Source organism: Panthera tigris, chromosome A1 (assembly GCF_018350195.1).
Source record: "Panthera tigris isolate Pti1 chromosome A1, P.tigris_Pti1_mat1.1, whole genome shotgun sequence".
Classification (NCBI taxonomy): domain Eukaryota; kingdom Metazoa; phylum Chordata; class Mammalia; order Carnivora; family Felidae; genus Panthera; species Panthera tigris.
Window position 1 is genome coordinate 216,704,544 of NC_056660.1, and position 24,878 is coordinate 216,729,421.

Consider the following 24,878-nt stretch of genomic DNA (forward strand, 5'->3'; position numbering starts at 1 on the left):
ATATGATGAAAAACTCTCCCAGTTTAAAATTAATTTATTGAAGTAAAAAAGGCAGAGGAAAAGAAAGGTTTTTGTTATCTGAAGATGAAATGCCAAAACAGCTCTGATTGAATTTTCAGGTACGTATCAATTTAATTCTCCCGAGTCCGTACCTCTTGGAACCCATGTTGGAAGGATAAAAGCCGATGACCCTGATGTGGGGGAGAATGCTGAAATGGAATACAGCATTGCTGAAGGAGATGGAACAGACATGTTTGATGTCATCACTGACAAGGACACACAGGAAGGGATTATAACTGTCAAACAGGTTTCTTTACGCTGTCTTCATTTCTTCATTGAGTGCTTATAGTTTATTTTTGCTTTTCAGTTAAGGGAAGAAAAGCCTAGGATTTATTTTTCCCATCTTTACAGTCTTCATAGAAGGGGGTATAGTTGTGGCTTCATCTCAAGTTACGCATCTTCACCACTGACACTTAAAAAGTGATACAAAGCCTTAATTGCTTGTGCTTTTATAGCAGACACTCAAGGTAGGACCAGACAGCCTCGAAAGTCCTTGTTTTATACTCTCCCTGGCTGAAAAAATAGGCATGCAGTCATAACTTTATTTCACACACTTTTCAAAATATTCCAATTTGTCTCTTCAAGTAGATGAAACTTGAAGATGTGTGTTTTATTTTGGATTTCTTGATTTTTAATGCAGTGTGGGAGAACAGGATGAAACTTTATCTAGAATAATCCAGCTAAATATTGATCATGTTCTATTTTCCTGATTTTTCTGTTTCCATTCATATCTTGCTTTCCATAGTGTTCAGATGAATGAAATATGCTTTTTCTTTTTAAAATATCAGTTTTAGAAATGTTGGAACTAAGGGGGCAACTTATATGAGCAGTTTGCTAAATCTCTACTTCATTTTATATTTACTCTGATTTTAACTTTGTATAACTTTAATAATAATAGTAAATAATCTGTATATCCATTAGATAATACATTTGCCTGTGACCATCAAAATGTGAATTGCATTAATAAGTGGGATTCAGTCTTAATGTGCATACCATTATATTCAGTTACCCCTTATGAATAAGTGTAAGACAAAACAAAAAATTACTAGTTTATTTGATATACCTATGCAGCAATAACTGAGGAAGTTTTTTAACCATAATTCCTGGCACCGGTAACAGAGCTGGATATTCAAATTTAATATTGTCTTCCCTTGTCATATCTGCTATATTATACTAATTTTTCTTATTTAACTCCAGAATTTAGACTTTGAAAGCAAAATGCTGTACACTTTAAAAGTGGATGCAAGTAACACTCACCCTGATCCACGATTTCTACACCTGGGACCTTTCAAAGACACAGCTGTGGTCAAAATATCTGTAGAAGATATAGATGAGCCTCCTGTGTTTAGCAAACTTTATTACTTGATAGAAGTAGATGAAGATGTAAAGGAGGGCAGCATCATTGGACAGGTTACAGCATATGATCCAGATGCTATGAACAATTTAATAAAGTAAGTATTTTGTGATAATTTAAGTTTGCAGAAAAATAATCATCGTCCATTTACAAGCTGTTTGAAAAAAATAACATGGTACTATGTATGATCAAGTACAGTAATAAGACTAAATCCTTCCATAGCACGATTCTTAGTTGAACTAACTTCTAAGTGATCTCAATATATTATTGTATTTGACTCATCATTTTGCAAGGTAGATCCTATTATTATACTTGACTGCAGATGATAATATGAAGACACAGCATTTAAATAACTTGCCAAACAATTAGTCAGTGGCAAAGCTGGGTTTGAGAATCAGGCCATCTGGCTCTAAGAGTCTGTGATTTTAATCCTCTGCTGTAGTGATTCTTATCTCATTGCCTCTCTTGGAGAAGTCATAGTTCAAATAATAAATGACCTAAACAAATAAATTAGAAGAAAAATTTGTTCTAGGAATGCTATTAAGAGGTAATTTGAAAATGTGGAAACATCTTTTAAAAATAGTCACTAGGCATCAAAATTTTTGAAAAAACGATATGTCAACCTTTTCTAATAACAGAGAATTAGTAAAGAAAGTAATGATACTCGCAAATATAAAACATATTAAAATTAGTATCATATTGTGTAGTATAGCGTAAATACTTTCCCAAAGTTTGAATATAGTATGGACCATTTCAAAGATTTCAAATATGCCAGAATCTTAAGTGATTGCTTTATATGGTTCTTAAGGGGAATGTAAATATAGTTGTGAAATTAATGAATGAATACAATGGGTGGCTGAAGATGAGTGTCTGATTGTGGCATTAAATTCATGACATGAGACTGTCAAACATGTTGCCTATCCCTTCTTCTGTAAAATAATGGTTACCGTTTATTGAGCACCTGGTATAAACTAGAGAGTCTGAAGAGATATATATTTATTAGCTCAGCTCAGCCTCATTACAACTTTATTGGGCAGATACAACTCTTATCACCCAAATTTTATAGAAGAATAAATAGAGATGCAAAGAGTTAAGGACACAGTGTAATATAGTTAGCAGACCAAGGATTCAAACTTTAGTTGATCTGAATACATAGCCAATTCTTTAGCAGTCATACTCTGCTTTCCTAATGACCTGTTTACTAATTAGAGATAATTAATATAATGTGCTGCATTTGTAGACTAATTTGACTGACTTCAGTTATACAAGGTAGATCCCTCAGGGACAAAATTCTGCAAAAGGCAAAACATGTATTTTGCCCCTCAGAATTTGGTCTAGTTTCTCTTCATTTTCCCCATTTCCCACAGTAGGGAGTTTCATCAGCTCCAGCTACAGACATGTTAGCTTAGAAAATTACAGCCTTTTTAAAAAAATTATTTTAATGTTTACTTATGAGAGAGAGAGAGATTCCGAACAGGGGAGGGGCAGAGAGAGAGGGAGACACAGAATCCGAAACAGGCTCCAGGCTCTGAGCTGTCAGCAAAGAGCCCGACACGGGGCTCGAACCCACAAGCCATGAGAACATGACCTGAGCCGGTCGGACATTTAACCAACTGAGCCACCCAGACACCCCAGAAAATTACAACCTTTTCATTCTTCTTTTTTAACACTTGTATTAAGGTATTATTGACCAACAATAAACTGCACAACTTTGTATGATTTGAGAAACTCTTGTATATTCATACACCCATTAAAACATCATCAAATTCAAGATAATGTAGATATATCTTACCCCAAAAAGTTTCTTCATGTCTTTTTAATGCCTCCCTCCCAAACTTCCCAAAACCCACCCCTGATCCCCAGGCAAACAACGATCGGGTTTCTGTTGGTATAGGTCAGAATGGATTCTGTTTTCTTGAATTTATACCAATGCAATCATACAGTGTTTATTCTCTTTCGTCTAACTTGTTTCACTTAGCATAACCATATTGAGACTTTTCCATGTTGTTATATTCCAATGTACAGAAATACCACATTTTGTTTATCTGTTCACTGATCAGTTGATAAGTACATATGCAATTATTTGCGCATTGGTATTTGTATAGTTATATGTTTTCACTTTTCTTTAAAACATACCTAGAAGAATTATGACCAGATCATCAGGCAGATATGTATTGAACGCTTAAGAAACCAGCATATTATTTAAAGTTAAACAATGGCTATACAATTTTACATTTTAAAGTGGCTATACAGTTTAAAGTGGCTATACAATTTTACATCTTTACTAGCAATTATGATGGATTCAGTTTCTATATAGCCTCACCAATACTTGGGAGCCTCTTTAGCCATTCTAATAGGGGTATAATTGTATCTCTATGCCGATATGTTGAGCATTTTTTCATATGTTCAATATGAAATATGTTTGATTTATTTTTCATATATTGAACAAGCTCTGCATTATTGGGATAAATGCCACTTAGCCACATTATGCTATTGTTATTATATATTGTTGAATTCAATTCACTAAAGTTTAAAAATAATTTTGCACTTTTTTTTAGAAGGGGAAGGGGAGAGGGAGAGGGAGAATCTTAAGCACACTCCAGCACAGATCCCAAATCAGAGTCCGATGCAGGGCTCAATCTCAGGAACTGTCAGATCATGACCTGAGCCAAAATCAAGATTAATGCTTGACTGACTAAGCCACCCAGGCACCCCAGGACTTATTTTCATTGGAACATTATTTTACAGTTTTGTTTTCATGTAACATCTGTTTGTATTTAGCGTCATGGTAAGACTGTCTCACAGAATGCAGTCATAAGTATAAGATCCTCTTTTAATTTTTTGGAAGAGTTTGCATAGAAATGACATTATTTTTCCCTAAATGTTTAGTACAATTTAAAAGCAAAGGATGATATTCTCTTTTTTCTATGAGTCACAACTACAAATCCTATTTCCTTACCAGTTGTAAGACTTCAGGTTATCTTAACTCTTACATGAGCCTGTTTGGCTTTGTTTTCCTTTTCCTTCATCTTTCAGGGCATTTGGTAGTTTCATCAAAGTTGAAAAAAAGTTGTTCATAATATTCCTATTGTCCTTTTGATACCTCTAATAATAATAGTCCTCTATGATACTGTTAATTTGTATCTACTTCTGTCTTTTTCCTGACCTGTGTGAGTAAATGATTTTTTCAATTGTTTGTTTTCTCTTTTTTTTCCTCTGATTATTCTTTCTTCAGCTTACATTGAGTTTCATTTGCTGTTCTTGCCTATTTCCTTGATTCAGAAGCTGAGATCATTGATTTGAGACTCATTCCTATTTTCATACGTACATTTTAGTGCTGAATAAATTTTTTATTTATATTTATTTATTTTTATTTATTTAGGTACAGCTTTAGAGGCCAAAGATGTTTTTTTCTACCAATACAGTAAAACTTCTGCATTGCTCTTATCTTTATTGTTCTCTTTGTAACTTGTCAGTTGTTCTTTAGGATGCTTTTAAATTGTGTCACTACTTTTAAGTAATTTGATTATGATGCTCCTGTCTATAGTATGCTTCATTCATCTTGTATTTGAAGTTTATAAAGCTTCCTGAATATGTAACTTTATGCCTTTCTTCAAATTTGGAACAGTTTTCAGCTGTAATCTCTTTAATATTTTTTTGCCCTACATTCTTCTTTTTAAGGACATTTAATTATAATTATACTAGGTCTCTTGAAAACGTAACACAGTGCACTGGTGCTGTTTATTTAATCTTCTCTTTTCCCTCCTAGTCATTTTAAATAGTTCCCATTCATCTTCATCTTCAAGTTTACCAAGCTTTCCCCCCCCCCAATATCTAACCTGCTTTAATTCCATCTAGAATATTTTTCATTTTACAGGTTATAGTTTCTCCTCTGAAAGTGTTATTTCTCAGTGTTTTCAATTGCTAGGATTTTCTTCAATCATATTCTTTCAGTCATATTTTCTTGTTTTTTGCATGCCTGTAATTTTTGATTGGATATCAAACATTGTGCTCTCACTGTGGTTAGTGTTAGATAGCTTTGCATTTTCATAAATATTCTTGAGCTCCATTCAGATGTGTGATTAAGTTACTTGAAACATCTTAATCTTTTTGGACCTAGCTTTTGTGCCCTTTTTCTAGACCTAATTTTACCCAATAAATCAAGCAAGACCTTTCAGGGGCACTTAGGTGGCTCAGTCGGTTAAGTGGCCTATTCTTGATCTCGGCCCAGGTCATAATCTCACAGTTCAAGGGTTTGAGCCCTGCATCCAGCTCTGCACTGATGGTGTGGAGCCTGCTTGGGATTCTCTCCCTCTCTCTCTGCCCCTCTTGCTCTCTCTCTCAAAATAAATAAATAAACTTAAAAAAAAATCAAGTAAAACCTTTCTGAGTAGTCTACCAAAGCCCCCTGAGTTTGAACTTTTTCCTTTGGCTGGTGGAAACTAGAATTCTTCCCAGTGACAGGCTAGTTCACAGTTTCATTCCTTCTTATCTTTGTGATTGAATACCTCTGTTGCTTCACTCTATCTGTTCCCATGTGAGTTCTGATCAGAACTCCGCTGAAAAGTTGAGTAGCGTTCTCTTCAAATTTCAGTAGTTCCCTCTCTATGAAACTCTCTCCCCTGAATTACTCCATCTTTAAAATTCTAGGCAGTTTGGTTTCAACATGGACTATCAGCATTATCTCCTGACTGAGGGGGCTGACAGACTCCATCTGGGATCCCACTTTCTGTTTCACTGTCTGGAACCTCCCCCTGGCAGCAAACTAAGGAAGTCTTATGTATCATTTCATATCTTTCTCTTTTCTCTGAGATTATGGTCATTGTTCTCTGGTGTCTAATCCTTCAAAAATAATTGTTTCATATATTTCATTTAGTGTTAGTGGATTGTGTGTGTGTGTGTGTGTGTGTGTGTGTGTGTGTGTAGGGAGCTGGCAAATCCAACCCTTGTTATTCTATAGTTGTTACAAAGGGACATTCAAAATATCATTTTAAACATGTTTTTGATCAACATATTTAGTCATTCTTACACAGGAAATTTTGTGGCAAAGAAGACAGGTATAATTCTCTTCTCAATAGATACTTCAGTGGCATTTTATTCTATTTTTATCAAGTGTTGAAACTTTCAATTTATCAATCACCTAATTTTAGTAAGTAGAGATCATTATAATATATAGAGGTGTATGTATTTTTATTAATTGCGAATATTTGATAATGCCATTAAACTACTCAATAAACTTCTATTGTATAAATAACACACTACCATGTAGGTGATACATGGTTGATGGAAATTTAGTTGCAAACAGTCTTTCAACCTGTATATATATGTATTAGACACAGATGTAAACAGACATAGATATAGATATATAATATGCTCAGTGCATATATAAATATATACTTTTCTATATCTGGAATCTCCTCAGGATACAATTTTAGCAGTAAAATTTCTAGCTCAGAAACTGATAAACTTGCAACCTTGCTTCATAGTATATAAAAGTGGCTGGTACATTTTAAGTTTATATCTGTCCCCAAAATATTTGTTTTATAGAGTACTCAAGTATAAAGAAAGAAACAATGTACAGTGGTTTACCTATAAAATCTCAGAAATTATGACAAAGAAGAAAAGTATTGAAGAAACAAATTTATCCTCAATTGTATTTCTAAAATATTGCCAAGCCTGTTAACATATAGGCTGATTCCTGTTTGCATAAAGATATATGCAAAGAAAACATTTATGTATCAAATTACAGTGTGAAAAACTAGCAATAATTCAACAAGGAGACAACATCGTAATATGTGACTCTTTTGTTTGCTCTTATAGAATTTAGAAGGATGACTGATCCCTAGAGCAGAAAATAGGCTATGATAAGCATCATGGACAAATATTTTCCAGGGAAATCTGAGGAACTATTTCTCACTCACCAGTAAATCTGTTCATCAAACATATTTTCTGAAATACATCTGCCACTTGCAACATGAAATTATGATTACAATTAGCAGCTGTTGTCAGTTCTGTTTCACCCCATTAGTAATCATGGATTTCTCAAGTTATAGGGTTGATTATAGCTTTACAGGTTCTGAAAGAACATGTTGTCTCATTTCACACCTATTTTATACTCAACATTTAAAGTTCAACAAATTTTAGAAGAAATCTTTTTTACTGCAAAGTGAGAAGTATGTACACAACAAACCTGATGGAAAAAAAAATGCTTTTTTAGTGTTGCTTCAGGAAAATGTACATGATTCCACCCTAAGCTGAAATTGGTGAATAAGTGTGTGTGTGTGTGTGTGTGTGTGTGTGTGTGTGTGTGTGTAACAGTTTCCTTAATAGTTGCCTGATTTTATTATAGAGTAGGATAATTATTATTATTTATTTACAAATTATGATTATTTAAAAATAATGGTGGGTACCTGGGTGGCTCAGTTGGTTGTGTCTGACTTTGGCGCAGGTCATGATCTCATGATTGGTGGGTTCAAACCCTGTGTCAGGCTCTGTGCTGACAGATCAGAGCCTGGAGCCTGCTTCAGATTCTTTGTCTCCCTCTCTCTCTGCCCTTCCCCACTTGTGCTCTGTCTCTGTCTGTCTCTCAAAACTAAAACACATTAAAAATTTTTTTAAATAAAAATAATGCCACTAATATTTGAAAAAACAACAACAAAAAGATTTGAACTATTCATTCAAGCATTATATAGCCACATTCTCATTTTGAAGGACAATGAAACTTCCATAGGTCATAGATAGAAAACACATTTCTGGAAAGCAGTGGATTGAAAGAAAAGAACAAACTTATTACCTAATTGTATTGACTTAGTCAGGGAAAGATGTACCTGGAATTCAGGAAAGGAAAGGGAATGCTATCTTTGACATATTTCTGCATAGTACTGATTTGTTCTGGTGTCTGTAATTTACTTTACATATTTTATTGTGCTAGATGAAAATGCAGGGATCTGGTACGTGTTAGATTCTTAATGGGAGAACATTAAAAATTAAAAGCAAAGTAAAACCAGAGTTCACTTCCACACCTCAGTTCTCTTGTGCTTTTTACTTATTTGCTGTTTCTGCACATCCTGTTGTTGCAGAAGGTGTTCAGTTAAAAAATTATACCAGTGGTCTTTTTTAAAAAAAAAAACAAAACTTATTGCTCAAACTTAAATGTAAGGAGATCAATAAAATAGTGTTGTTTTAATAGGCCGTCTACTAGAACACAGAGATAGCTTTGTTCTGTGTTAAGTGTTTATCAGGTTCTTTCTGGTCATCTGTGGTAATCCACTGTATTTATTATTAATAGGCAAATAAAAATGCCCCATTCTGTGTTGAAAATAGAATACTGGCTGCTGGATAAAAGAAAAATATTTCTGGGTTTTGACAAATTGTGAGACATCATTTGCACTAGGGCAAATATAGACCTGGAAGTTGGCAGTATTCATGTTAAACTGAGCTATTTCTACATTGTCAAAGTGGTTCTCCATCATGAAGTCTCAACCTGAAAAGTAGTGCCTTTCAAGATTGAATCTAAGCGTAGAACAGTCAGAAACCCAGACCTATTTTGGTCCCACATAAGTTCCAAGTGAGTCAAATCTGGACTAACATAAGGTTAGAATTGTTAGCTATTCCTCAATCATAGAAACACCCATGCTAATCTCTAGGGCAAGTAATAATAAACATAAAGGATTTTTTTTTAATTTTGATCTGCAATTCAAACAGTAGGAAGAAACCCAATGTCTGTTTAGCCATAAGCAGATAATGGTTGCTATTGACTTTTCCAACAATGAAAAAAATACATATATATTCAGGCAAATATTATAAATTGAATTCCATTCAATACATAGATGTGGTTGAGTTATGTTCTTTTACTGTGCTTTCTTTGTGTTCATTTTAGGTTTGTTTTATTCATGAGCAGAATTTGGTGTAACTATTTAAGTAAAATGGAACATTTTAAAAAATGTTCTAATGACTTTCCTAGTCCACGTTAGGAACTAAGTTATAGGAGACTTGACCTCTAGAGATAGGAAACACTGTATTTTTTTTTTAGGCATGTATTAAGCAATAGTGATTAAAAAGAGAAAATTTAATATGACCGTTGTCCTCAATTTTAGTATATTAATAGTTATTTGAAAAATAAGAGTCATCTCAGATCCTTGTCTGACATTGAATTGTTGGTTAAAATCTGATAGAACTTTTGTTCCTAGGAGATATATGCATACGCCATTATGTATTTTATATATTGATTTTTATATCTTGGTTCTAGTGATCTGTTTAGGAGTTCCTACATCAAAAGTATCACTAGTATTAGGCAGTGACCATATATTATATAAGGTTTTTTCAAATCTCCCAAATTATTTTCATAACACCATGTAGAAAAATTATCATTATGATTATTGAAAAAGTGAGAAGATACTACCATTTCCATGTAGGTCTACTGCCCATTGCACAACTCTTCCAAAGGGCAAGAAGGTGACTGGACTGGTTTTATATTTTGAGACTAAGGTACAGACAAGAATCTAAAACCAACCATGCAAAGTTTTTAGCTATTCCACCTTTGAGATGAAATCCAGTACATACATATTTTTTTCCCACATGCTCAAATACTTACTTTGAAATAGTATCTGTCAGTTGAGACAATCATTTTATAAAATTTAGCATAAAATAAATTAGGCAAGGCCCATGATGTTAAATTATTATAATTATTTTGGAAATCTGAGTTTACTAATGGATCCTTTAAGTTCAATATAGGTCTTATAGCCATAGACTAAATCACAGGCTCTTTTTTAAAACAACCAAAGCAAACAAACAAAAAAATCATAGAAAACCTAAATGTATTTTCATCAAATATTTTTTAAATTACAAATGTTTCACAATGTTTAGAACAATAAGATAAAAGCAGTGTGGGTGGTAAACCATAAGAGACTCTTAACTACTTAACTGTAGAGAACAAACTGGGGGTTGCTGGAGGGGAGGTAGGCAGGAGGATTTGGGCTAAATGGGCAATGAGAATTAAGAAGGGCACTTGTTGAGATGAGCACTGGATGTTGTATGTAATTGATGAATCACTAAATTCTACTCTTGAAACCAATATTATACTATATGCTAACTAATTTGAATTTAAATAAAATCTTGGAAGCAAAAAAAAAAAAAAAGGAACACTGGCTGCTCAATTTCTATTACTTATGTTTATGAAAGTCAATGTTTGATAGTGAATATATTACAGATTTATAATGGGAGCTGTAATTTCCAAATTCACCAGATCAAAAAGGAGTTCATTTGTTAAGTGACTTTAATAAGATATTTAGAAAAATGAGAACTACATCAGATGTTGATTAGTTTCTTTCTTGTCTGTCATTTTCTTCCTTTTTCCATCTTTATTCTGAACAGTTTATCCCATGGTATATAGCTTTACTATATTAAGTCTTGTCTAAAGTCTTACAACATGGGATTGACCTAAGATGTTTGTTAGAAATACAAAATCCCAGCTCCAACACCTGACCTACTGAATTAGAATCCGTTTTTAAAAAGATCCCAATGTAGGGGTGCCTGGGTGGCTCAGTCAGTTAAGCATCCGACTTTGGTTCAGGTCATGATTTCCTGGTTCATGGGTTCGAGTCCTGTGCTGGGCTCTGTGCTGACAGCTCAGAGCCTGGAGCCTGCTTCAGATCCTGTGTCTCCCTCTCTCTCTCTGCTCCTCCCCCACTCATGCTCTGTCACTCTCTGTCTCTCAAAAATGAATAAACGTTAAAAACAAATTTTTTTAAATAATTAAAAATAAATAAATCCCAATGTAATTCATATGAACGTTAATGTTTGAGAAACACTAATTTTCCTATATGGCTTAATTAGATACTCAGCAGCAGAAATCTCAAAGAGATGTGTTAGTACAGCTTAACATGGCCTGACCTAAGGTATTTTATTATAAGCTAGCCTTTTAAAAGATCTTTCTTATGATTACATTACAGCCTTCTATTGCTGCCATAGCAAATTACCATAAACTTAGTGCGTAAAGTAACTTAAATTTATTATCTTAAAGTTTTATGGGTTCGAGATCTGGGCTGAATCTCACTGGGCTAAAGATGTTACTGTGGACAGGGCCATATTCCTGTCTGGACACGGTAGGAGAGCAATCGTTTCCTTCCTCATTTAGGTTATTAGTAGATTTCAGTTCCTTGCAGTTGCAGGACTGTAATTCTTATTTTCTTGCTGTCTTTCAGCTGAAGGTTCATTCTGAGTTTCTAGAGGTGGCCTGCATCCTTTGGCATGATACCCCTTCCTGCAATCCTCAAAGCCAGCAATAAGAGATCAATTCCTTTCCATACTTTAAATCTCTTTTTTTTTCCTCCTGTCTCATTTCTCTAGAGCACATCTCTGCCTTCTTCATCCACTTTAAATGGTTTGCATGATTCATTTAGGCCTATCTAGGTAATTAAGAATAGTCTTCCTTCTCAATGACTTTAACCTTAATCACATTTGCAAAGTTACTTTTACCATGTAAAGTAACATATCCATAGGTTTCAGGGATTAAGAAGTAGGCATCCTTTGGGGGACATGAGGAGGCATTATTTTGCCAATCATAGAGTGTCCATATCCAACCCTGATGAGAAAGAGTCATGGAACTCTGTGTAATATGTCATTTCATTTTTATTTGGAATAGGTCAGAGGAATAGATTGGAGGATGACCTTTGATTCAGCTGATATGTTCCCTAAAAGAGAGCCATTCAAGAGCAAAGTATTTTACAACAGTTTCTCTATTCACTTATAGCCATAAGGACTCTGTGGACAAGTTCTTATGTTTCTTTTTAACATAATTTCAATTTATCTATGCAACTGACTCCATCAAATTTAATATGACTACTTAATATGTCTCAAGCACTGCAATAGGTCTATGATAGGATAAGTAAATCAAGTGACAATTAAAAACTCACTCAAAGGCTGCTGCAAGTATTCCTGAGTATAAATAATAACTCTAAAGTCACACAATCATAGAATAGTAATGATGGAAAAGGCCAAACATATCAAATCGTCTAAGTGACAGTTACATTAAATAAAAATTCAAGAAAGTTATCAGCATTTTACTGTCATGACTTTATGAGAACATTGTTTGAATTGCCTATAACTTTTAAGAAATAGTAGATGAACTAATAATCTTAAAATAATGCCTAGATTCATGAATCTCTTTTCTGCCAGATACTCCATTGATCGGCATACTGATATGGACCGGATTTTTAGTATTCACTCCGAAAATGGCTCTATTTTCACTTTGAAACCCCTGGACCGGGAATCATCTCCTTGGCACAACATCACCATTACAGCCACAGAAATAAGTGAGTGGGAAATACATCCATCTGAACACCAAAGTGGTAAAATAACAGCAATAAGTAGACTCTATTTCTTGAGTGAAATAATTTTATCGTTAGCAGCCTGAGCGTGTGTTGGATATTATATTATTTAATGATTATCAAATATCCACTTTTTAAATTTAATTTTCTCTTATAGCTTACTGTAGGATGGAAATATAATCTAACCTCATAAAAATAAGTAATCTAAGAAAATTATGTCTTACAAATAATAATACTTCATTCTCAATCATATTCTCCTCTTTTTAATCATGCTTTCCATCTGGACCATGTAAGCAAGCTGAGATATTCATCAGCAATCCAATTGAGAAAGTGAATACCACATAAATGATCTGTTGCTAAGTTACAAATGGGGAGAGTGGTGTCACCGCTTCTCTGTAAATGAGACTGAAGTCTTACACATGTTCTTGTTGCAGATAACTCAAAACAAAGTAGCCACATCCCTGTCTTCATCAGAATTCTAGATATAAACGACCATGCTCCAGAATTTGCCATGTACTATGAAACATTTGTTTGTGAAAATGCAAAGCCTGGGCAGGTAAATAAAATCATTATAAACTTAAATTTGTTTTTTCCTGTTTCCAAAGGCAGGTACCATTATATTAATTCACTTGAACAAATCTTTTTTTTTTTTTCATGCAAACTATTGCCATTCCTCTTTGTCACCTGTTTATCTCCCCTTACCAGAACATTCACAGTGATCTAAAAAGGTAACTTTTGAAGTGGTTTCTATTATGGAACCCATGATATAATAGAAAAGGTTGTAATATATGCTTCAATTTATATACTGGTATATAATAAATATCTATACATATAGATCTATCTATCTATCTATCTATAAGAAATAGTTTCTACCTGGATTCATAATTATGTTGAAACTGAGTTATATTCAAGAATAGAAGGGATATTTGCAAATGACATATCAGACAAAGGGCTAGTATCCAAAATCTATAAAGAGCTCACCAAACTCCACACCTGAAAAACAAATAACCCAGTGAAGAAATGGGCAGAAAACATGAATAGACACTTCTCTAAAGAAGACATCCACATGGCCAACAGGCACATGAAAAGATGCTCAACGTTGCTCCTTATCAGGGAAATACAAATCAAAACCACACTCAGATATCACCTCATGCCAGTCAGAGTGGCCAAAATGAACAAATCAGGAGACTATTGATGCTGGAGAGGATGTGGAGAAACGGGAACCCTCTTGCACTGTTGGTGGGAATGCAAATTGGTGCAGCCACTCTGGAAAGCAGTGTGGAGGTTCCTCAGAAAATTAAAAATAGATCTACCCTATGACCTAGCAATAGCACTGCTAGGAATTTACCCAAGGGATACAGGAGTACTGATGCATAGGGGCACTTGTACCCCAATGTTTATAGCAGCACTCTCAACAATAGCCAAATTATGGAAAGAGCCTAAATGTCCATCAACTGATGAATGGATAAAGAAATTGTGGTTTATATACACAATGGAGTACTACATGGCAATGAGAAAAAACGAAATATGGTCCTTTGTAGCAACGTGGATGGAACTGGAGAGTGTGATGCTAAGTGAAATAAGCCATGCAGAGAAAGACAGATACCATATGTTTTCACTCTTATGTGGATCCTGAGAAACTTAACAGAAACCCATGGGGGAGGGGAAGGAAAAACAAAAGAGGTTAGAGTGGGAGAGAGCCAAAGCATAAGAGACTGTTGAAAACTCAGAACAAACTGAGGGTTGATGGGGGGTGGGAGGGAGAGGAGGGTGGGTGATGGGTATTGAGGAGGGCACCTTTTGGGATGAGCACTGGGTGTTGTATGGAAACCAATTTGACAATAAATTTCATATATTGAAAAAAAAGAATAGAATGGGAATACATTACTAAATAACACATGAAGTATGAACATGAAATTGTTCTGTGTTAGTATAATGGGAATCAAAATAATTATCTTGTTGATTACATTTTCCTCTTTTAATCTCTCAGGCAAGACATTTTGGTTTGATAATTATACTTTGTGCTTTTTCAACTTTAATCTTATTGAGATAAAAAGAGACTGTTTGTACAAGAGTTACAAAGTCCTCTTGCAAAGTTCCCTCATATATAAGATATCTCTAAAGTAACTTTAAGCAACTGCAGAATATGTTCATTTTTGACACTAATATAGTATTTTACAAATGATAGTAACCGCACAAATTTCATTGAAGGAAATTTTAACACATTATTAAGATATTTTTTAAGGAAAAAGTAGGTGGATGTTAAGAATCATATATAATTTCATCATGTTTTTTATTTTACTTATTTTTTAAATATTTATTTATTTTTGAAGGAGAGAGACAGACAGAGTGTGAGCAGGGGAGGGGCAGAGAGAGAGGGAGACAGAATCTGAGCAGGCTCCAGGCTCTGAGCTGTAAGCACAGAGCCCAACTCGGGGCTTGAACTCATGATCTATGAGATCATGACCTGAGCGGAAATCGGACGCCCAACCAACTTAGACACCCAGGCACCCCTCCATCATGTTTTTTTAAACACAGAAAATAAAAGTGAAATACAGTCTTCTTTTTATTCCAATAGAGATTGCAATGGACGAAATGTTCATTTGAAACCCTAACCCCCAGTATGGAGATAGAGCTTTTAAGGAAGCAAATAAAGTTAAATGAGATCATAAGGTTAGGGCTATGATCTGAAAGGTTTAGTGTCCTTTAAGGAAGAGACAACAGATAGATCACTCTCCCTCTCTCTCTTTTTATGCATACAGTTAAAGGGAAGGCATTGTAAGGAGGTAGCAAGAAGGCAGCTGTCTGCAAGCCTGAAAGAAAGCTCTCACAGACCTTGATCTCAGACTTCCAGTCTCCAGAACTGTGAGAAAAATAAATTTCTGGCATTGATGCCATCCAGGCTGCATAATTTTTACGGCAGCCCAAGCAAGTAGACTAAGACAGAGATATGTACCATATTCCACTTGCATACACAAAAGATAGAATTGGGGTATTCTTATTCTTACTCTTATTCTTACTTGCCAAAAAAGCATCATTACATAGTTATCTGGATTAAAAATTGTTTTTCTTTTTTCACTTTGCAACATGTAATGGACATACTCTCAGTTCAGCAAATGATTATTTTTAAACCGATGCTGAATTTTTACAGCATAGCTATACATTAATTAGTTTATTCAACTACCCACTTAAAATGGAAATTTGGTTTACAAACAAAATATTAACTTAGCAGACAGCACTATAATGAGCCTTATAGTACATTTATATTTATATACTACCTGGTATTCTTTTCCTTTGATACAACCTTCAAAGTAGGAATAAATTTGATATGTAAATGTGCATCAATGCCTACAAATAGTTGCCTAAATATGTCATATATCTAGTGGATGACTGCCTATTTATTGGGCAACACTAGATTTTAAAATGTCTACCGAAAAATAATATCTCATAATAATTTTAACACGGATCCTCCCAACATTATTTGAGCTGAACATTTTTCATAAATATGTGGCCATTTTCACAACTGTATGAGTTTCCTAAGGCTACCATGAGAAATTACCACAAACTAGAAAGCTTAAAACAGAAATGTGCTCTCACACAGTTCTGGAGAATAAAGTCTGGAATCAACGTGTCAGCAGGCCATCCCTTCTCTATAAACTCTAGGAGTAGACTCTTTCTTGCCATTTCCTAGCCCCTGTGAGTGCCAGAAACCATTGGCATCCCTTGGTTTATAAGAATTACTCCAATCTCTGCATACACTGTCCCATGACATTCTATCTGTATCCCTATTTCCCTCTTCTTATGGGAAAAATCCAGTCATTGGATTAGGGTCCACACTAATCCACCACGGTTTCTTCTTAACTTGATTGCATCTACGAGAGCTTGTTTCCAAATAAGATCACATTCACAGGTACTGGAAATTAGGATTTGAACATATGTCTTGTAGAGAAAGAAGTCAATTGACAACAGTGTATAGATATTCTTTACTCGTTTGTCTATTAATATGCTTTTCATGTGAGTAGTTGATATGTATTACAAATTAATATTTGGTAAAAATAATTGATCTCAACTAAAAATTATTTTAATAGTAATATTAGTATTAAAATTTCTGTCGTTGTTTCTATACTTGACACATAACAATTTGCTTGTTAAAAGTAACAAGGTTAAAAATGTATTTTAAGCTACGGATATGTATTCTCTGTTAAAATATGCTTAAACAATGGCTGATCTAATCACTTCAAGAACTCTGCCGTATAACCAGAGGACCTACATTGCTTATGATTTAAAATATTGCTAAATATCATGGGGCGCCCGGGTGGCTCAGTCCATTAAGCGCCAACTTCGACTCAGGTCATGATCTCGCGGGTTTGTGGGTTCAAGTCCCACGTCGGGCTCTGTGGTGACAGCTCAGAGCCTGGAGCATGCTTTGGATTCTGTGTTTCCTCCTCTGTTTGCCCCTCCCATGCTCATGCTCTGTCTCTGTCTCTCAACAATAAATAAACGTTAAAAAATAAAATAAAATATTGCTAAATATTGGATATACCATTGCCGATATGGAACAGGAGGTTTAGCAAAAGTGCTGAAGTCTTAAAAGTATTTTTTTCTATGTCATGACCCAATCTTCTAAGGAGAAAATGTGCATTAAACTTCTCTTAATAATTGTACACATACAGAAGAATTATATAAAGAAGCGTAAGGCTACATGCCACTCTGTCAATAAAATGAATGAAATCCTACTTAGTATTAAAACAGGAAAAAACATTGACTAGTGAGTCATCAGGTTAGTATGGCTACAGAAGGTTCACAGTAACAAAAACTGTGGATATGCCAAACTACTATGAAATTCCAACAGTTGTTCATCACAGAAGTCGGACTACTATGCCTCTAAGCGAGTGGCGCAACTGTTTTTGTGGAAAAGAAATTTGAAAGTAAGAGTAATTAAGTGGCTGTGATTTCAAGCCACACAGATGGCAGACCCAGGACTAGGAAAACAGCACCCGATGTGTAGCTTGGTGCTTTTTCCACTGTAAAATGTTCAATAGAATTTTTTGTGTGACCTGTAATTTGCAGCTTCGTCTTCACACGAGGGCACACCTGTAACTTACAGCAAGCACAGCTAAGAGGTGTCATAATTTCTCAACGTCAACACTGATTTTATGAAACCTTAAAAGCATTTATTTGTATCTCTTTCTAAGCTTTGCAAATACCACTAAAAGAAAAACAAATAAGTTGAATAAACTATGCAATGTGATTGTAGTTATGGTGCCCCCTAGCTTTAAAATCTTTTGCTTTCTGGTATCATGTGGCATATTACTCATTGTTTCAAAACTATATTCATAGTGTCCTTGATCTGTAAGAGTGGCTGTGCTAAGCACTTTTGTTTTTGAAAAGTGCATCTGTTATGTTCTCTGCCTTTGAGACAATCGTTATTTAGTGGAGGCAACAGATTGGTAACCAATTATTATTAAAACACACTGGGACATTCTAACAATGTTAAAAGAGGAGATGTTGGAGTGATTGAATTTTTCTTTAAGGTTGGATATTGCAGTGGCTGGGAATCGGACAATAATTCATAGAGATACCTTGCATGGTAATACTTGATGGACATTTTTTTATCCTTAACTAATTGTTATATTATACAGAACCATAAAAAGCTTTGCCATAATTTCTGAAAATGGGCTCTTTTTATTTATTTAATGTCAGTGATATTTTTAAAACCCAAACACTGATTTAAAATGTCCTATAAAAACAACATGCATTGCTTTTTCTTGTGCTTTATTTCATTTATTGACTTGGTTTCAGCTGATTCAGACTGTCAGTGTCATGGACAGAGATGATCCTCCCCGAGGCCACAAATTTTTCTTTGAACCAGTGCCAGAATTTCCTCTCAATCCGAACTTCACCATTGTAGATAATAAAGGTATAGAATATTTTTAAAAGTAAAATTATAAGTCCTTATGTTCTAAAATTAAAGACTGGACTCAATTGTTTCCCCCACTTTTTTTTTTTTTTTTTTTTTTTTTTTTTAGATAATACAGCAGGAATCATGACTCGAAAAGACGGGTATAGCCGCAACAAAATGAGCACCTATCTACTACCGATTTTAATATTTGACAATGATTATCCAATTCAAAGCAGCACCGGCACACTCACTATCCGTGTGTGCGCTTGTGATAATCAAGGAAACATGCAGTCCTGCAATGCAGAGGCCTTGGTCCTCTCGGCCGGTCTCAGCACAGGGGCTCTGATCGCCATCCTTCTCTGCATCATCATACTCCTTGGTAAGCTCTGCCTCTGAATGTTCATTTGACTCAAATAAGTCTCTCCTGCACTGTTCAGTGATGGGGCTACTGAAAAGCACACTTCTCTAGAGTGAAAGATTGACATTTTTAACTCTTTATTGAAATTGTTCTTTCGATTTGAAAAAAAATCTAGTTGTCTCTGAGGATAGGACTAGCTTTCTAGAGATGAAAAACAGAGCTAACAGCTCATGCCTTATGCATGTATACACACACATTTTAAAATCTTTTTTGTATTATACTGTTTAGTACTAGCTAATCATGGTCACTGTTCTCAGGACATTTACTTTTAGAACTGATTTACTTTTTGTATCAACTCCATAAGATGGATACTCTGGTTCTTCTCAAGGGAGACTAAGTAACTTACATAAATTCAGTCATTTAGAAAGTGTTTTAAATAGAGTCAATATATTAGTCTATTTCAGAATTCTCCTTCTAAACCATTATTCTCAAAGTCAAAGACTACCTTTACAAACAATATATCTAACAAATACCAAGTTATGTATATTAGGCACCTAGTTGGCAAATGCAATTAAATTGTCAATATAAGATGAGCATTTTATTGATACAATTTGAACATAGGTGCAAATTAAAGGTTTAAGTTCATTTTTAAAAATATCAGTATGGCATTGTGGTCTACGTAGTCCTGCAGTATTTTCTAAATAAAGTCATGCTTGCTATAGCAAATGTTTGATTTGAGCATGCCCTAACAGGACAACGATTTAATTCAATTAAACAGTTGTTCCACTGTAAAACATTCCCCCCAAAATTGTTTCCATCAAATATTCATCCAAAATGCTTATGCTTAGGGCATGAGAGCCAGCCAAATTTATGTTCCAATGCTCATATGTGCTGGCTCCTTTTCACCGCAAATCCTTTCAAGCAATCTGGATGAAATCCCTCTGGCCAGATATCCTTATGCGACTTCAGTGGGGGATTGATAAAAGTGAGGGGAAAACATTTGTCTCAGTTCAAATGATCCAACTATTTAGAAAAACATTTTTTCAGGGTGCTTTAGAACATACATACACCAACACCAGTCCACATCTCAGAACTGCTGCTAGAAAGTTCAGCTCTTCTGTAAAATATTTTTTGTATCCCCATGAAGTATCAATTTTGGCTTACCTTTCAGCTAAGTGCTACTGATATTATATTGTTTTATTTGGTCACATAGCTCTACTTTCCTAATTTAGGACAACATGGAAATATGCATATTTTAAATTTGACTTTTAAATTTCTATATTAAGATAATACACACGCAAAGACACACATGCATACATGAGGAAACAAAAGCGCCCCCTAATAAGCTTACATACTATGTCTTATGACACTAAATTGTTTAACAGTTTTTTCTAAGCAGAAATCCTACAAGGCTGTTTCTTTATTTTGAGAACTCGGTCACCTTCCTGCCCTATACAATATAGAAGGCACACATTTCTTGTTTTCCACCTTCCCGACCGACTGCATAAAGATGGAGGGATTTTCTATTATTTTAGTTAAAATTGTTTCTAATTCAGAAGGTTTCATTATCAAAGTTCCTAAAACATTTTTGCTGTGATTTCATCTTTTTAAAAAGTTTTTGTTTGAATTCCATTTAGTTAATGTACAATGTAGTTTTAATTTCAGGTGTACAGTATCAACACTTCCATAAACACACTGTGCTCATCACAAGTGCACTCCTTAATCCCCATCACCCATTTAACCCATCCCCCCCCCCACACACAGTTCCCCTCCAGTAACCCTCAAGTTGTTCCCTATAGTTAACAGTCTGTTTTATGCCTCTCTCTTTTTTCCCATGTTGATTCCAAATATGAATGAAATCATAGGGTATTTGTCTTTCTCTGACTTATTTCACTTAGCATAATACTCTTTAGCTCTGTCCACATTGTTGCAAATGGCAAGATTTCATTCTTTTTTATGTCTGAGTAATATTCATTGTGTGTGTGTGTATATATATATATATATACACACACACACACGTATGTATATATACACATACATATGTATATATATATATATATACATATGTATGTGTGTATATATATATATCTCCACACACATACATACATATGTATACACACATACATATGTATACATATGTATGTGTGTGTGTATATATATATATACATATATATATATATACACATATATATATTTATTTATCTTCTTTATCCATTTATCCATTTATCTGTGGATGTACACTTGGGCTATTTCCATGATTTGGCTATTGTAGGTAATGAATTAGTATATTTGTATTCTTTGGGTAAATATCTGGTAGTGCAATGGCTGAATCATAGGGTACTTTTATTTTAAACTTTTTGAGAAACCTCCATGCTGTTTTCCAGAGTGGCTTCACCAGATTGCATTACCACCAACAGTGCAAGAGAGTTCCTTTTTCTCCACATCTTCACCAACACCTGTTGTTTGCACACAGTTACTAAATTTCTTTTTTTTTTTTTTTTAATTTTTTTTCAACGTTTTTTATTTTATTTTTGGGACAGAGAGAGACAGAGCATGAACGGGGGAGGGGCACAGAGAGAGGGAGACACAGAATCGGAAACAGGCTCCAGGCTCCGAGCCATCAACCCAGAGCCTGACGCGGGGCTCGAACTCACGGTCCGCGAGATCGTGACCTGGCTGAAGTCGGACGCTTAACCGACTGCGCCACCCAGGCGCCCCCAGTTACTAAATTTCTATAGTTAGAAGAGTTGCCTCTTTGCAAGACAGTGATATAGCATGGACAATAATATCTCAGACCTACCTTTACAGTTTGAAGAAATATAGTTATTAGGGTTTGTCTATGTTACAAGGCAAAGTCGAGGATTAAAACCTGATGCAGGACTTTTTAACTGTTTTAGTTCCTTACACACCTTGGGAATCAAACTATGGGAACTATTTAGAATAATAAATCAATAATAACAGGATATATAAAAAAAGGAAATATGTTTATCCAAATTAAATAAGAAACAAAAGCAAAATGTGTTTAATTATTGTCATATGTGCCTTATTCTAGTGCAAGTCTAATGATTATTTAAGATATATCATAACTAAAATGCAATATAAAATATCTATGATTTCTGTTGGTTTAATAGTCACACATACTGTTACTATCACTACAGTACTTGTATATTCTGATATTCATAATAGAAATACTAAATTCCAGTAATAGATTAATAAAAATAATGACATACTTTTTTCTATTCATTATCTTTACCTTTCTAAATTCCATTCACATAACCTCAGTCTAGGGAAATGAAGCAGGTAATTGTGACCCAACAAAGGAACAGGTTCCAAGGTCCATTTTTGGGAATTAATAAATATTATATTAGCTAAGAGCCCTTAATATAATTTGACTATGTTGTTCTTATTTTATAGCCAGAGTTTATAAAAATTTTGAGGAAAGTAGATAATTTATAAATTAATTCAATATTAAATTTATAAAAAAAAACCTTTTTTCTACTTCATGATTCACTAGATTGGTGGATTTCAGATCTATGCTGAGTTAATTAACTTATGTTCATCCTTTAATAGGGGAAATAGAGATATGTCTCATTTTTATTGAGTAGTTTTTTTGTTTTATTGTCTCTAAGATGATTCTGAATATAGCTCAGCACCCGGAGCCTATTCTATGGAGGTTAACTGAAGATGTTACTAATGATTTTTTTTTTTTTATTCTTTCTACCAATTATTAGGAGCTAAGGAAAGTGTTTTGGCTGATAGGACAATAGCATTGGGCAGACTTTAAAGGAGTTACAAGAAACTCAAGGGCCATGGTGAAGTGTGGTTTCAATGTAAATGAGTTTGCTTTGTGTGATTTCAATACAAAAATCAAGAAAAGAAATGATAGATTTTTGAGCCAACATGTTCTTGTTTTTTAATAAAACCTAAATAGTATTAGCAAAACATTTAGCTGCCTAAATTAAGGAAAAGCTGTTTTTTATTTCTCTCATGCAATGTCTAAGTGTGTTTTGGGAAAGTTTATCTTTATTTAATTTTTAACTTTTCTTATATACAAAATTAGGAACTTGTTCCATTTTCAATGAAAAACTTATATTTTGGAAATTATTTATTTTTTCTTACTTTTAAATGTATTTGTAAATTGCAAAATGTATTTATTTTGCATACAGACATTCATTGTCACATATATGCATATGTTACATTTTAGTAACATAACAAAAATAAGAAAGTATATTTCATGTGGGGAGTTCACAACTAATTTGATAACACAAGTATATAAAAAATAAAACGATACAGCAAATAGAGGGATTACAAATAACAGGTCAGCCAGAAAGTTCCAATGTACTTCTATAAGTCAAGGAAATCCTCAATAACAAGACAATTAGTCTGAACTATCTTTAATCTGAACTATCTTGTAAGATGAGTACAGGTTAAAGATAAGTAAGAATTTGAATTCCATATCAGAGCTTATAGAGTGATGGCTCAGATTTTAGGTAGGCTTTCAAAACCAGGTCCAAAAAGGAATTTAAATAGATAAGAGCTATTAGAAGGATTAGATCAGTAGCACATATATATTTTTGTATATATTATATACACACATATATTGCACTTTTATGTATATATGCATGTATATGAGTGATGTTTTGCATATATTGAGTCATTAAGAAACTATTAAATTATTGCTCAATTTATCTTGGGCTAATAATGAGTGTAGCTTTAGAATTTTAGTATTTTTAAGCAAGTTTGCTGTTGGAAGGAATGAGATATCACATAATTAACAGCTGGCTAAATGAATTAGCCATAACTGAATAAGGATTTTTCAATGCCAGAGCTCTACAGGAGAGTGACTCTTGAAAGTAAATAAATGGACTGTAATATCTGCTCTTTTATCAATACAGGACATTTACTCATTGGCCCAAGGCACTGTGTATTTGTGTAGGATAGTCACTTTTTATCCAAACAAATCTTAGCATCTCTCATACCACACAAACTTCCCTTTCCAAAATGTGCTATATTTAATTTAAACCTGAACCATGGAATCTCACTATTTTCTCTTTGTTGTTGTTGTTGTTGTTCCAAAGGGTGCTATATTTAATTTAAACCTGAATCATGGACTTTCACTATTTTCTCTTTGTTGTTGTTATTGTTGTTATTACGAATAGTTTTAGTTGTGCTGTTTGCTGCACTGAAGAGGCAGAGAAAAAAGGAACCTCTGATAATTTCAAAAGACGATGTCCGTGACAACATTGTGACCTATAATGATGAAGGTGGTGGGGAAGAAGATACCCAAGCTTTTGACATTGGCACCTTAAGGAATCCAGAAGCAAGAGAAGACAGTAAACTTAGAAGAGATGTAATGCCTGAAACTATTTTTCAGATAAGGAGGACTGTGCCTCTGTGGGAAAATATTGATGTACAAGATTTTATCCATCGAAGATTGAAAGAAAATGACTCAGACCCAAGTGCACCACCTTATGATTCACTGGCAACATACGCCTACGAAGGCAATGATTCCATAGCCGATTCACTCAGTTCTTTGGAGTCTCTCACAGCCGATTGTAACCAAGATTATGATTACCTCAGCGACTGGGGACCTCGTTTTAAAAAGCTTGCTGATATGTATGGGGGTGATGACAGTGACCGAGATTAAGAGTATCGTATGACTTGATCCATGTTAGTGGAAGTACGCTTCTTGTTACTAGATTGAGTGGCCTGCATTCTCTTCCTTGGAGGAAATTTTTTAAAAATTGAAATTACAAACAATACGTAGGTGTTGTCTTAGTAAGGGTTTGCTTAATCAGTAAGTTTCTGTGAATGAATATGAATGATATAGATTTTAAAAAAAGTAATAATAACCAGTTCACTCTCTTTGCCTAGCAA

At 34.2% G+C, this 24,878-nt stretch overlaps 1 protein-coding gene across 1 annotated transcript in view; it reads left to right on the top strand.

The window, feature by feature from the left end:
• The window catches only part of CDH9 (cadherin 9), a 176,728-nt gene extending 152,080 nt beyond the window's left edge, over nucleotides 1-24,648 (top strand). The window contains exons 8-14 of the mRNA XM_042997256.1: nucleotides 120-307; nucleotides 1,258-1,511; nucleotides 12,590-12,762; nucleotides 13,176-13,297; nucleotides 18,544-18,661; nucleotides 18,771-19,022; nucleotides 24,161-24,648. Coding sequence (XP_042853190.1) covers nucleotides 120-307; nucleotides 1,258-1,511; nucleotides 12,590-12,762; nucleotides 13,176-13,297; nucleotides 18,544-18,661; nucleotides 18,771-19,022; nucleotides 24,161-24,648 — 1,595 coding nt within the window. The remainder of the gene's footprint in view (nucleotides 1-119; nucleotides 308-1,257; nucleotides 1,512-12,589; nucleotides 12,763-13,175; nucleotides 13,298-18,543; nucleotides 18,662-18,770; nucleotides 19,023-24,160) is intronic.
• The last annotated feature ends 230 nt before the right edge of the window (nucleotides 24,649-24,878 follow it).